General features: G+C 42.3%; 1 protein-coding gene across 1 annotated transcript in view; it reads right to left on the bottom strand.

Annotated features, from left to right (window-relative positions):
- Window positions 1–13310: 13310 nt before the first annotated feature.
- LOC110526582 (carbohydrate sulfotransferase 8) overlaps window positions 13311–16199 on the bottom strand; it is a 259745-nt gene continuing 256856 nt past the window's right edge. The window contains exons 4-5 of the mRNA XM_021607672.3: window positions 15172–15606; window positions 13311–14978 (exon numbers count right to left, since the gene is read on the bottom strand). Of these exons, the coding sequence (XP_021463347.1) occupies window positions 14292–14978; window positions 15172–15606 (1122 nt within the window). The 3' untranslated portion in view covers window positions 13311–14291. The remainder of the gene's footprint in view (window positions 14979–15171; window positions 15607–16199) is intronic.

Here is a 16199-nt window from a genome sequence, read left to right as displayed (position 1 = left end):
GCAGGTGCTCACATAGGCTTGTGATTATTTATTTATTTGCGTGTTTGTTTATTTGCGTGTAAATAACTGTGAATAATTGATGCATTGAACACGGTAATTACTGTAGGCCTACTGTGGAATTCAGACACTCCACCGCGCTCAGCTATTATTTGGTTTCTTGATATTTGGCGCCAACCAGTGTGGGAAATGATTATTGGTCCAAATAAAAAATAATAGTGAAGGAATATAAATAATACGGTGAATTCGATTGCGATGAGAGCTGCCTTTTGCGCTCCAATTTGATTGATTGATTGATCGAATTAAAACGCGTCACGTAGAGGAAGGAGGTGGTTACCTTGTTCATGTCTGGTGATTGGCGCGCCAAACGAAAGAATTGGATAGAAATCAGAGCTGCCTTAGGAAGCAGCCCCCTAACAGGGCAAGATAAACTTGCCCTCTGGCATACATTTGTTGTCTTCAGGAGTACAAATTGGAGGCAAGAAGGCAGGATTTTTTTCTCATTAAAGTAACAACCCTGCAGTTAGTTCAATTACACGAAGTATGCAGGGATGTTGTAAATTTAAAGATTTAAATAGCTTACAAAGTTGCCCTGGGCCCCATCAGTTAATTTCCTTAATTTATGGATTTTAGCTGAGTGTCTGATGTGAAAAGAAGAAGTAGGTCAGATTGAAGATTTGCATGTAGTGTAGACTTAATACAGGCCTCATATATGGCCCTCTTGACCACTAGAATAGCAGATAAATGAGTATTTGGAGTTCACACACCAATAACAATGTCAAAATATTGTAAGTGAGTCTATAAAGGAATCAAATTGAGGTTATTTATTCAGTGTATATAAGTCCAACCTTGAATGAAAAATATCACACCACTTGACCACTTAGTGAGATACTGTAGATCAAATTAAATTGTATTCCCTTCAAAAGCCTACACACTTCAGGTATTCAGTAAAATGAAAGTAGCCTACAATTACACAAAAACAAATGAATATTAATACAGTGCCAGAGACAGTACTGTGATTGTATTCTGCATGATAGATTCTGAGTGCAGTGTACGAACACCAGGAAAACAGAGAAAGAAATAATGAGTCAGGATTTGCTAGGCCTGTTGGAGAGATCATATGTTAATGTGCTGTATGCATTCATTCATGACCCTATGAGAATAATAAGAGCCTGGAGGTTTAAACCAGGTGTCACTAATAGTGATTCCTAAATCGACATGTTGAGGACTACAATATTGTGCTATTCTATTAACCAGCATTTTGTCCCTTTTGTAAAGGGTTATGCCTGGTTTGTATGATTTCATAGACCCATAACAATATTAATTTGATACAGTGTTTATGTGTGGTTTTGACACACAGTAATTGGAATGCTTTTTGATTTGGGTCTGTACAAACTGTATGTGAGACTTTGCTCTTGGGAGATCCATTTGTATGATGTGATGTGGGGTATGGGTGCACAGGAATTAAAGCATCCATCTAATTTGTTATCCTCTGCACTCAGCATTGTATAAGCATTATGTTTGATTGGATGACATTTCAATCCAGTGCACCAGGAAACATATTGTAAAGGCCATTCCATTATTTCAGATGTTTAATGTGCGTCTGCATTGAGGGAAATAGTATTCGAAATCTTAGAGGGATATTGAGAAAACTGTTTACATATTTGTTGATGGTACTCAAGACCATATTAACCTGTTGAGCTAAAGTCTAGAAATATATGGAAGTCTTCAGATCTCAGTTAAGGTGGCAAACCCAGTCTGCTATACTGTGACACTTCTCCCCTTTGGCTTATACACTCTCTGTATAGACATCACCTGAGTTACAACACGTATTTAACAGGCAGGATAAACCTGGATCATCGGTGTAACACAAGACACTAACCTGTTCACTATTCTGCTCAACTGCCTTTCTGCTCCTGTAATGTTCTGAGAGGTGCAACACCTGCTGGGATCTTTGAAACATTGTCAAAGTAATGCATTAGAATATTCTGCCTGACCACAAATCACACATTTTGAATTGAAGTGTTTAAAAAAAAGTTGGTTACCAAATTGTTCTGTTCATTTATGCTTTAATGAGGGTCATCCAGTGAACCCTGTAACTGTGTGAAACACTGAAGAGGAAACAGTTTGCAGTCGTACTCACCTTATCTAAATACCTGCTTACTCTTCACAACTGTAACCTAACCCGAGTATTGCACCCCTTTTCGACACTCCTCTGTTTCCCCTGGCAAGTGTGGAGGAAGTTTTAAAAGAACATCCAGAACTTGCTTTTAGTAATATGCATGCTTTATGGAGTCTCGCTCCTGTCAATTGCTCCATTTCGCAGTCATTTGACATTCTGCTTGATGTTGGCATGTGTCTGAGGTGCAGCAGCGACACTCATTGTTCATCATTTCAAAGACAGCATGAGAGGTACCAGTTTATTCATAGAATTTGTGGAATTGTGTTGCATATAGACAGAGACACCTTTTAACAGGCACAGAGTGATTCCCCCCAAGTCCTAAATGTTGGCAATTAAGTTGGGAAAAGTGCAGAACGAGGATTGGTACTTTATCCTAGTCTGATGCTGCTGTTGAATGTCAACTTAGTTTTGCAGACTAAACAGCATTTACTTGGGTTGGATCAAAAATGCAACATGCAATTTATTGTCTTGAAAAATGCTAATAACATTTCTGACATGGATTGGCCTTTAACCTAACCCTAACCCTAACCCTAACCCTGACCCTAAACCCAACCCTAAACCTGACCCCGACCCTAAGCCCAACCCCAACCCTAACCCTAATCCTAACCCCAACCCTAACCCTAACCCCAACCCTAACCATAACCCTAACCCCAACCCCAACCCCAACCCCAACCCTAACCCTAACCCTAACCCTAACCCCAACCCCAACCCTAACCCTAACCCTAACCCTATTCCTATCCCCAACCCCAAACCTAACCCTAACCCTAACCCCAACCTCAACCCCAACCCCAACCCTAACCCTAACCCTAACCCTAACCCTAACCCTAACCCTAACCCTAACCCCAACCCTAACCCTAACCCTAACCCTAACCCCAACCCTAACCCCAACCCTAACCCCAACCCTAACTCTAACCCTAACCCTAACCCTAACTCTAACCCTAACCCTAACCCTAACCCCAACCCTAACCCCAACCCTAACCCTAACCCTAACCCTAACCCTAACCCTAACCCCAACCCTAACCCTAACCCCAACCCTAACCCTAACCCTAACCCTAACCCTATCCCCAACCCCAACCCTAACCCTAACCCCAAATCTAACCCCAACCCTAAGCCCAACCCCAACCCTAACCCTAACCCTAACCCTAACCCCAAATCTAACCCCAACCCTAAGCCCAACCCCAACCCTAACCCTAACCCTAACCCTAACCCTAACCCTAACCCTAACCCTAACCCTAACCCTAACCCTAACCCCAACCCTAACCCTATCCCCAACCCTAACCCTAACGATAACCCTAACCCCAAATCTAACCCCAACCCTAAGCCCAACCCCAACCCTAACCCTAACCCCAACCCTAACCCTAACCCTAACCCTAACCCTAACCCCAAATCTAACCCCAACCCTAAGCCCAACCCCAACCCTAACCCTAGCTATTCAGCTATTCTTGTTTTGGTTTTATCACATTTCTATTTTGACATTATTTGAGTAATATTTTCAATTTAAGTATTGATAAAGAATCCTTTCTAGTGCCATCATGTGGTCGTCTATAAGATTCTAATCACAGGGGAAAACGTTCAGTGCTTCAGTTAAATCTCTCATCTTTTCACCTCTGTAGATGACAGGTCTACGTTGCATTCAGAAAGTAATCAGACCACATCACCTTTTCCACATTTTGTTATGTTATAGCCTTATTCTAAAATGTATAGAATATTTTCCCCCCTCATCAATCTACACACAATACCTCATAAAGACAAAGCAAAAACAGTTTTTTATACATTTTGGCAAATTTATCAACAAAAATCAAACTGAAATATCGCATTAACAAAGTTGTTCAGATCCTTTTCTCAGTATTTTGTTGAAGCACATTCGGCAGTGATTACAGCCTTGAGTCTTCTTGGGTATGACACTACAAGCTTGGCACACAACTGTTTTTGGGGAGTTCTCCCATTCTTCTCTGCAGATCCTCTCAAGCTCTATCAGGTTGGATGGGGAGCGTTGCTACACAGCTATTTTCAGGTCTCTCCAGAGATGTTCGATCGAGATCAAGTCCGGGCTCTGGCTAGGCCACTCAAAGACATTCAGAGAGTTGTTCCGAAGTCACTCCTTCGTTGTCTTGGCTGTGTGCTTAGGGTCATTGTCCTGTTGGAAGGTTCAACTTCACCCCAGTCTGAGGTCTTGAGCGCTCTGGAGCAGGTTTTCATCAAGGATCTCTCTGTACATTGCTCTGTTAATCTTTCCCTTGATCCTGACTAGTCTCTCAGTCCCTGCCACTGAAAAACATCCCCACTGCATTATGCTGCCACCACCATGCTTCACCATAGGGATGGTGCCCGGTTTCTTCCAGACGTGACGCTTTACATTCAGGCCAAAGAGTTCAATCTTTGTTTCATCAGACCAGAGAATCTTGCTTATCATGGTCTAAGAGTCCTTTAGGTGGCTGTCGTGTGCCTTTTACTGAGAAGTGACTTCCGTCTGGCCACTCTACCATAATGGCCTGATTGGTGGAGGGCTGCAGAGATGGTTGTCCTTCTGGAAGGTTCTCCCATCTCCACAGAGGTACTCTGGAGCTCTGTCAGAGTGACAATTGGGTTCTTGGTCACCTCCCTGACCAAGGCCATTCTCCCCCGATTGCTCAGTTTGGCAGGGCGGCCAGCTCTAGGTAGAGTCTTGGTGGTTTCAAACTTCTTCCATTGAAGAATGACGATGGCCACTGTGTTCTTGGGGACCTTCAATGCTGCAGAAATGTTTTGGTACCCTTCAACAGATCTCTGCCTTGACACAATCCTGTCTCAGAGCTTAATGAAAAAAATCCTTCAATCTTATGACTTGGTTATTGCTCTGACATGCACTGTCAACTGTGTGACTTTATATAGACATATGTGTGCCTTTCCATATCATGTCCAATCAATTGAATTACCACAGGTGGACTCCAATCAAGTTGTAGAAACATCTCAAGAATGATCAATGGAAACAGGATGCACCTAAGCTCAATTTCGAGTTTCATGTCAAAGGGTCTGAATACTTATGTAAATAAGGTATTTCAAATAAAATATTATATACATTTGCAAATCTTTCTAAAAACCTGTTTTTGCTTTGTCGTTATGGGGTATTGTGTGTAGTTGGATGAGGGAAAAAACAACAATTTAATCCATGTTAGAATAAGGCTGTAAGGTAACAAAATGTGAAAAAAGTGAAGGGGTCTGAATACTTTCAGAATGCACTGTATACTACTACTAATATAGTGTACTACGAGAACTATTCTCTTTAATTCCTAATTGTGGGACTTGATCAATAATTGTTTTGAAGATGAAGGGACCAATATAAAACAAATACACTTTCCTTTGTTACTGGCTGGTGTCCACTATTTTATTCACAGTAACAATGTGAACAGTGTGATGCTTCCAGTCATATCTAATATACATCACATGTAAGGTGCCCGGTTAATGTTGCCTAGGGGGAGAAAACCAGAATTAGGGGGACCCAGAATTGTCATTAGGATGCATGTGTTAAAATGACACCAACCCCCTAACCTCGATTTATGCTTTACATTTATGATAATCCATCACTCCACAGCCATCTTCTGAATATTCACAATGTATGGGACGTGTTTTGAGTTCATTCAGCAGTCAGGGATCCTGTTTCTAACAGGGAATATAATATATTATGTCCCCTTGAGGGCCTTTCTGCTTTCTCTCTGTCTGTGGGTGTGTAGTTCTGTTGTTGGGGCTAGTAATGGCCCAGGACTGAAACTTGGAGTCCTTTTGTTGAGTGTTCAGCCCCTAACCGCAACCAGGGCCTGGGTTTGATGTGTCTTCTGAAGGCCAGCTGCTTTGTCAACACTCAAGCCTCCCTGACACTGTGGGAGCCCAGGGCCCTGGGGCACTGGGGGGGGGGGGGGGGGGGCTGGTGAGAGAGACAGACAGACAGACACAGGAGGGGGGAAGGGTGCGAGTGTGGCCATTGCCCGAGGCGAGAAGGGGGAGTGTTCTGTGCTGTGCAGCAAGCTGGCTGATAGGGACTAGAGCTGCTAGCTGATTACATTTGATGGTCACAACATGCAATCCCACCAACTTCACATGGAAAAAACAGTTTTGCACACTGAACATGCAACAAATCATCATGTTTTTGTTTCATCCTCATATAGTATATTACATAGTACTACTGTATATCATCATAGTGTTGGAGTTTGCCTTTGTTACAAGGAGCAGGATAAGGCATTTTAGACCCTAAGTCATTAGTGAGTGGTTATTATTAGTCAGATATTATCATTAGGAAATCCTCAATATCAATTTTGGTAAACAAAGACAATGGCTGCTCCAAAACCATCAGTAGCATTCCCAACAGTACAGTAAACCTCAGTTACAATAGAATATGGTATGTGTTTTCATGGGCCTGTGAGTCTGTGATGTGTCTCCTTTGAGCAGTGAATCACACTGTGAATGTGTTTGCAGTGATACAGACACTTGGCCAGAGGCACTCTTCTCTCTCAGGGCAGCAAGGCAAGCCTCTCCACTGTGCCACACTGGCCTGATGTCAGGCTGAAAGGAACGCTAGCCGGCCAGGGCACATTCACTCTCTTCCCCATCCTGTGGTCATAGATGTCTTTCAGTAACACGTTAAGTCGCCATTAGTTACGCTGGGTTTCCATTGAGAACAACCATACAGTGTGTTCACTTACACATCTTAATGACCCAGTAATGTACGGTCTCAGTGCTGTTATCCACTCTGTTTTATCCCTGACCTCATCCTGTCAGGTCCCAACTCAGAAATACATCAAGTTATTCTACTTCTGTGAGTTCACATTAGAATAGCAGAGGTTTCAGTAGCCAGTGGACTGGACTGGACTATGATAGTGGGTATTAAAGTGAATATGTTTTTTTCTTCAGTTTCACAGAAAATATAACCACATCATTTTGAGGCACATTTGAAATGTGAATACTTCTATAAGGATCCTCAGAAACCTCAATAAGTTACTTGTGGTGTATCAGTTTACTATCTAAGTTAACAGCCTGAAAAACTACCAGCCTTTAATTGCCATCCGTGAATACATCAAAAACATTTAGTTATTCTATATTGTAAAGAGTCTATATATAGTGGTCTAAGACTGTACCATCGTGACCAAGAGGGACGAGACAAGAGCTCCTATCTCCTGCCCTGGAATGAGTTCCTGTTTCTGTGGTGGTGCACCTGCTCTCTCACTCCCAGGCAGCCCTGATACACAGAGCCCTAACCCCACAGGCACTCTCTGGTAACTCCTGTCTGATTAGCTCCTCAGGAGGACATTGTTCCAAAAGCAATTCACTAGACTAGACTCCCCAGTATTAATTTAGTCCCACCAGAAAGGCCCATCCATCCTGGGCGGGACGGGCTCTGCTCTGGGCCTATCCCCCGGCCTGCTAATAGAATGCCACCTACTGCCCTGTCACTATAACTGATAGTCCCAGGTAGTTTGTTGCCTCCGTGTGCGATTCTATCCCATCAGGCAGTGCGATGCGGGTCCCTCACTCTTCTTCCTCTCTTTTCCGTCCTCTCTCTGTCAGCAGTCGTTCACTTGTTCAGGGCCAGGTGTCTCTCTGTCACTCTCATTCCTCATTCTACTTGATGGAGGAGATAGACAGCTAGGAAGGAAGGTGTCAGAGAATGGAAATGATTTACTGAATGCTCTGCTCGGTATGTCTCTCTCTCCTTGAAAGGAGCAGTAGAGGAAGGCATAGAGGGAAATAGATGCAGGGCTTTTTAGGTGTGTGAGATAATGATGCTGTGAGCCACGGGCAAGAAAAAAGCCTGAGTAAAACAAAGTATTTCAACCTTGTTAGTGTGCTGTAGGTGTTATTCAGACTGCAGTTTGAGTACTTCAGTAGACATGAGACAACTCTGATCTGCAATGATTAAAATCTAGGGAGACTTTTTTTCAATTGGTAAAGGAACCCTGCTGATTTCTGCATTGTGCTATAGAATACCTACATATGTCGGATCTTCATTTTTATCACTGAGAAATTGTTGTTGAGAATTTCCTTGCACAAACTAAAAAAGGCTTCTAAAGATTGTAATTTTAATCCCCTACAAATGTATCATCCCCTACAAATGTATCATCCCCTACAAATGTATCATCCCCTACAAATGTTTCACCCCCTACAAATGTATCATCCCCTACAAATGTATCATCCCCTACAAATGTATCATCCCCTACAAATGTTTCACCCCCTACAAATGTATCATCCCCTACAAATGTTTCACCCCCCCCCCCCCCCCCCCCCCCCCGAATGGGGAACATTATCCACCATAGACTCATTCTTTACAGAAGCTAGCCAACCTCTGCACCTATAGACTAGGGCAATCCTGTCTGAGTAGTTCTATTAATTCTACCCTCATAAGTGTCACATGATATTTGAAATAGACATTCAAATACATACATGCATGAAATATGATTTTACTTCATGAGACAAAAATGAGACACATTTTCTTCATCATCAATGTGACAAGCATCACTAAGCATGCCTTTATTATCTGAAGGGTTGTTAATGGAATGTATAAATTACAACCAAGGACTAGTGGTTATATGAGCCAATCCTAGTGTATGTGTGTAAGATATATAGGATGAGATACATGTATCTGACAAAATAAAGAAAACACCAACATAACTTGTCTTAATAGGGCGTTGGGCCACCTCGAGCCAGAACATCTTCAATGTACCTTGATATAGATTCTACAAGTGTCTGGAACTATACTGGAGGGATGCGACACCATTCTTCCATGATAAATTCCATCATTTGGTGTTTTGTTGATGGTGGTGGAAAATGCTGTCTCAGGCGCCACGCCAGAATCTCCCATAAGTGTTCAATTGGGTTGAGATCTGGTGACTGAAATGATCATGGCATTTGGTTTACATCGTTTTCATGCCCATCAAACCATTCAGTGACCACTCGTGCCTTGTGGATGGGGCATTGTCATCCTTATGCCTGCTGATCCTATGGGGCCATAGCCATGGCAGCCAAAATTATGACCTGCCCAGTATTTCTATGCATGACCCTAAGCATAATTTCTTAGGAACTACACCTGTGTGGAATCACCTGCATTCAATATACTTTGTATCCCTCATTTACTCGTGTTTTCTTAATTGTGTCATTTGCCTGTACTGAACTTGTACTAACTGTTCACTCTGTCTACCAAGTGTCAACATATTATCTTTGTCCTTTCCCTGTCTCTCCTCCCCACTCTTCTCCCTCTCTAAACCGTCTCACCAGAAAATACTTACATACTCCTGTCCATTCTCATCACTGCACAGATGTTCCACACAGCCTAAATGTACTTTTACATCTGCATAATGTCTTCATTAGGGGAATACTTCTGTTCCTTAGATAGTAACAGACACACAGGAGTATCTTTTTTATCACCCAAATGTTGCAACGATCCAAACAAGCTTTATCGCCTCTGTAGAAGCTATAGCCTGAAGGTTAGAGAACGACTCTATACCCACCCACCAGCTTGCGTGACCAGCTTAATTATAGATCCTGTGTGTATTGATACAAGTTCATTAAAGCTGTTGCATAATTCATGTCAATGGCAGCATATAGCTTAATTAAAAGTGTTGCAGTCGATTTTACGGATGTTTTTCTTTCAAATCTGAGCTCCGACAACAGCCGTGACAACTTTTGAATTATATGCTGACACAAGTGGCAATTTATTATACATGTCATGTGTATGAACTCACACTGTGGTTACATCACATTCTATTGAAGCACTGGACATTACTGTCCAGTATGCAATATTTACTTGTTCAATAGAATTTCCACATCATGCCATTTGTTTCAGATCATGTGCTGCCACCTTGTGTTCATGTTGGATTTGTCCAATAACAGGGAAGAGTGCAATAATGTGGCAGTTGGTGTATGTGCCATAGAAATTAACATAAAATTACACAGATATATTTCATAAGTACATGAAAGTGTTTATGTATGGCTTTTGAATATGTTATGACGTCCTTCTGTAGGTGCCCTTCAACTAAAGTGTTACCAAATATTTTAACCTTGGAATAAATATCTATTCAGACATTGGCCAGACACAGCCTTGCCATCCTGCCAAATGCTGAACCAGGCCTGTATCCAGGCTCAACAGCTTGTTGGTGGATGAGCCTGTTAACCAAATGAGATGACGTCTTAAAGCCCAGTGTTTAAGGATGTGTCCTCAATAAGGATGTGTTCTGTGGATTTTCAATAGAAAAAGCTAAACATGGCTTATGTTTCGTTTTGCTTGGAATCAAACAGTTATTAATAGACCCCTAGCAAATCATTTTAATGAGCTTTCCTCCCAAATAGTTCAATGCAGGGGCGCGTCTTGGGTGTGTTCCAGCACATTGTCAAAACAAACAAGAAATTCATGTGAAAGTGAGAAAATGACTCTGGCATGCATATGAATCAGATGAGCTCACCCACATCATCAACCTTTGATGAAATATTATTTAGATAGATGTCTCTTGAATGCAACCCGCTGAATTGAGAAGTGAAAGCAAAGCAGCAAATTTGTTATGGTAATGAATGGAAGAGTGGGCCAGCCCGTTGATCTGATTCAGGTTGTCATGCCATCACAGTGTCAATCATTTATTTGTGTGTGTGTGTGTATGTGTGCGTGCGAAAGTGTTTATGCTCACCAACAGAGAGCTGTGTTATTTCTTCACAGCAGAAACATTGCCACAATTTTCTTCAGCCATGTTAATGTTTGCCTCACAGGCAGAATTAGAATGTTTAGCTGTGGGCTTAATTCACATTAGTAGAAAATATAATTATTATTGAAATTCAAATCATTATTATTTTTTATATCTAACACAGTACAATGTTTATGAGTTGAGAAGTTGTCTCCTTTTTTAATTTCCAGCAGACTTCTTGTATTCCTTGTTTTCTGTAGCCTGGAGCTGAAAGAACATAGAAGTTCTCTCCACTGCATGTCAAGAGATTTCTCCCACTAATGAGGTAGATGGATGGCCTTTGTTTTCTGAATGGATTTAAACAGAATGTTAAACTTCCTGACTGTTCTCATGACTAATACAGAAGGCTGCTTTGGAAATCAGCCTACAGCGTTTATTCAAATTCTCTCTACTCTACATATTGATCAATTTGAGTTGACATATTCATCCACCACTCAGCTCCACTAAAAAACAAAGCAAAATGTGCAATATTGTAGGAAATTATCTTTAAAACAGAAAAATGACATCTTAGACTCATTGCAAAATGTGTAGAATAGCTTGAAATTTGCTTTAAAACTGAACATTTTCTCACAACCCCATGGCAGAATATGTAAAAGTGCTACAAAAGGAAGTCGATGGCCCAAGTACCCCAGATGCAGTAGTCTGGGCTTGATTACATTCACAGGAGCCATATACCTACTCCTTCAATATAACATTTCTTGTGGACTGGGAAAGAGAATCTAGGCCTTCTTTCCTCGCCTATGAATTGAGTATACTTCCAATGGATGTTGGAATAGGTAAAGACAAAATAAAGAGTATATGTAAACCAGGGGTGAACAACTTTGGTTTGAGTGTGTCTTCTTACCTGAAAAAGTGTCTTATTGACTGTTTTAAAACATTTGAATGGTTTGTTGAGAGTGTTAAGCATGAAAAAGAAGCAGCATTGTGAAAATGCTAAAGACAGTTTATTAGTAGACACTCAGCAGACAGAAACCAACCACCTGCAGAATGTCTTCCTGAAATACACCTTTTGATTGGCAGTGTAAAATAAGGCAAAGGGTTCCAGACCATGTACAGGTATTTATACACTTTTGCACCAACGATAAAACAGTTATACATTCACTTGTTACCGTAAATAGTTTTGATATATCTGTCTTGTACCCATAGACCCACATACTTACATTTCCAAGAAACCCCATAGAACAGGGTTGGTGAGTGAGGGAGAATTTTGTAGGTTAAAGTAACACCTATATTATGCTATTTAGCTTTGGACCGGAGTCTGGCTAACTATATAGAATCAGACCACCATCTAAACAACATATAGATTTTGGAACTGCAAAAGCCAACACACTACATTGACATAATCCTATAATATTTGCCATCATAAATATGTAATCTCTTTCTGTTTCTTCTTAAAAAATATATAAAATCTCAATATAGTGTCTATATATAATTCAAATAATGTGCATTTCTTTGTAATTGGTCACATAGAGAAAGGCACCTCCCCCTGTGCTGTATCCTTTTAGCCCCCCCCCCCCCCCCCCCCCCGGCTTGTCTGGGGTATTCATTCTAACTAGAGCTGCAGAGTAGAACACAATTGAATATGAGGAACATTCTACTTACTTATTAGAGGACTATTCATTTAAAAACAGCAACCACGTTTCAGGGACAAGTCGATAACATGACCTGTATACACGTCACAACACAACAGCATATGCAATTGAGTTTCTTTCTGTTACAGACGGATTTCACAAAGCCAACCAACCCAGCGTTCTAGCAGCCAGGGAAGAATCATATTTCTGACTTATCCAGGAAACTGTGTTTGATTGGCCCCAAGTGTGCTTGCCTCTCCCTGCCGTCCCACTGTGCAGAATAGCTGTGGTACTCTACTGTGGAGCTATAAATCAGTGTTGTTCATAGGAGGTAAAAGAGGATATTTTGAAATACTGCTCCAATTGCTGGCTTCTCTGAACACTAGCTTTCTCACACAGATCCTACAACCCATTGCCTGTACAGTTTGTGGGACAGTAGATTATGTGTTATTATGGGTTGTGTAAAGTTGTTACCCTGTTGAGAGATCTCATCATAAAGCTGTCCTCACAGTTGTCTGTCTTGTGTGGGACCTAGGTCTGAGTGTGTCTGGGCTGTGGGCCAGGGCTTACTCCCCCTCAGAGCCATGAAAAGAGATCAGAGCAGCAGCTCCAGTTGTTCTCTCTCACACACGTCTCACTCTCTGTCACACACACACACACGCACACACACACACACACACACACACACACACACACACACACACACACACACACACACACACACACACACACACACACACACACACACACACACACACACACACACACACACACACACACACACACACACACACACACACACACACACACACACAGGCAGAGTTGGGTAGGATAAGCTGCCTTGTGACTTTGTCAGTGTCAGTATAAGAGATGGTGTCAGTGTTCTGTTCTCTCTAACACTGCAGTGATATTTCACTGCAGGGGCTTATTGGGTCATTAGGGAAGGATTGGAGTGGAATTTCTACGTGTCCATGTGTTAACCAGCATGTTTTACAACAGGGTTGTCAAACTCATTCCATGGAGGGTCGACTGTACGCTAAGACCTAGACAACCAGGTGAGGGGAGTTCCTAACTAATCAATGACCTTCATTGATCAGTCAAGTACAAGGGAGGAGCAAAAACCTGCAGACACTTGGCCCTCCATGGAATGAGTTTGACACGTGTTTTACAGGGTCTGATGTACAGGGGGACCCAAGAGGCCTAAATATAGCCAGATATTCTCTACACACACTCACCATATAATTACTGAAATAACATTCAGTGATATCAGAAATGAAAATCCCCACAAAGAAGCAGTGAATATATCCATTATAGAAATACATAGAAAAATATATATAGTCATCTGAATGCCCTTTGTAAAGTTTTTAAATATTAGTGTCAGAAAAAGCCTTGATGACAGTGATGAGGATGTGTATTCTAAAGGGTAGTGGGATGGTGTGGTAAAGTAGTACTTAGGGATACTTAAGGGGGATGCTCCCCTATAAGACTGTCCAGACACACTCTCCAGCAGTAGTGTGGCAGACTAATGCTCAGTCTGAGTCAATATGTTTTTGGAGAATTTGAAAGAATTTGCTACACTAAGTGCAAAAAATGATAGGTGGGTACCACTTCACGTAACACATTTTAAAGCATTGAACTGTCTTTTCACGTCACTGACTGTGCAGTGATAAATTGTTTGTGAGTTCAATGTTTTGCATCGGTATTTAATACAGGACCACATTGACATGCCTGACCGAGACATTGTTTTCATGTGATGATCTTCTAGTAATACTTGTAAATGGTGCGCTCCTCCACTTAAAGCCAGGGGAGATTTGCGGACTCAAACAGAGATCAGAGAGTCAATCAATACAAATCTTTAAAAGGTTTGGAGTAGTTAAACATAAGGTAGTCCATGTAATAAAAGTCATAAGCTCTCTGTCTCTCTGAAGTGCTGAGCTGTGCAAAGTAACGATGGGTTAAATGAGTTGAAGTCCTCTCAGCCTTGGGGTTCCTGTCTTTAAAACTGGGGAAGGTGAGGTTATGCGGGGCACCAGTTCTACGTAGTAAGAAATTAGCCTCCTCCTCCATGGTCTCAAACTTGCCGATGAAGTTGTAGTCCAGCAGACAGGGGCTGCAGAGCTGGCTGGTAGGCTCCCAGTGAATGTCCATGCCCACAGGCCTGTGCACATCCAACAGATACTGCATGAACTCCTGGAAGGTCACGCCGCTGCCTGTCCTGAGGGCCACCTTGGAGGCGTTCACCCTGTACTTGGAGATGATGGGCTTCCCGAATACAGGATGATAGTAGGTGTTGGGGTTCTCAAACTTGTCCCTGAAGGCGGACACCAGCCTCTCCAGGGGTTCGCGGACAAACAGGACTTTGGTGTAGGTCTCCAAGCGCTGCGCGATGCCCTGGCGGTCGAAGCTGTCCAGCCTCTTGAGGTGGTTGCCGTAGTGGACAGCGTCGTGTTTGATCTCGTGGGTGGACGACGCCAGGCCAGACAGCACCATGAGGATCCTCTTCCAGTTGGAGCAGCCCGCCTTGGGCACCTAAAGAGATAACATTAGATTCCAAAAATACTTCATGAATTGGTTTGTTAAATCATTGGAGCCAGCATCACAGTCACAATTACAAAAACACATCAATGATCAATAAGTTGTAAAAATATAGATAGCAGTATATAACAGCAATATTCAGAAGCCCAATAATCAATATGCAATAATCAGATCATCAATAAGCCACCTCGCAGTACAGCAGCTTGTACTTGTCCTCCACATAGATCCGGGACACGTGGTGAGGTGTGATGGTTCTGGAGATGCTGCTCTTGTACTTGGCACAGACCTCCTTCATCAGCCTCCGCCGAGCTTCCTGGATGTGGGACAGTCTGTGCCACTGCCAGCTCTCCTCAGGAGAGTCCGGGGAACCCGAGGAGGACGAGGAGGAGTTGTGTGAGTTGTTAGAGACCACAGGGCTGGTTTTCAGTAGTTTCCTGTGGCGCTTGGTGACGCGCAGGGAGCCCATGTCCTGTTCCCTAGAGCCAGGGATGGCTGAATGTCTGGTCCACTGGAAGGCAGGGAACTGCATGGGGGGGATGGGGCTGGTTAGGCCTTCCACAGCCGGTCTCTGGTCCTGGCCTGGGCTGACTCTCACACCCTCACTGTCCTGAGTACACAGCGCCTGATGGACAAAGATAATACATCAACTTTACATATGGCCCTGAAAGATGTAAAATGTATGTAAGACTTCAATAACAGGTGCATCTACATCTGCATTGCTTGCTCTTTGGTGTTTTAGGCCGGGTTAGTGACTTTAAGGCCGGGTTAGCACTTAGTACATTGCTTAACTGCATTGCTAAACTGCATTGTTGGAACTAGAAGCACAAGCATTTCGCTACACTCGTATTAACATCTGCTAACCATGTGTATGTGACAAATACAATTTGATTTGATTTGATTTGATTTATGTAAAAAGGGCTTTTTAAATACATTTTCTTGATTTGACTGAACAGGTGTTGGTTATTTAAACTTCTCTGGGATTGAAAATGAAAATATGTTTATTCAGTGAAACACTCTTTGTAATGTTCCGTGAACTAATTCACCAACCCTCTTTTAAATACCTTCGGTGGATTTTTAAAAATCTATACGTTCCTGATTTCTGCACTGCTCAGACTCAACACTTAGTGGTGCTGTTTCTCTACATCTTGACCAACTCTGCAACCTCTCCGATTGAAATGCCACACACTGTAAATGACTGGGAGAACTACCAATAAA

This window comes from Oncorhynchus mykiss, chromosome 6, assembly GCF_057628025.1.
Source record: "Oncorhynchus mykiss isolate SJ-2025 chromosome 6, ASM5762802v1, whole genome shotgun sequence".
NCBI classification, from domain to species: domain Eukaryota; kingdom Metazoa; phylum Chordata; class Actinopteri; order Salmoniformes; family Salmonidae; genus Oncorhynchus; species Oncorhynchus mykiss.
Note: the sequence above shows the minus strand (reverse complement) of the source record. Positions and strands in the feature narration are given on the sequence as shown.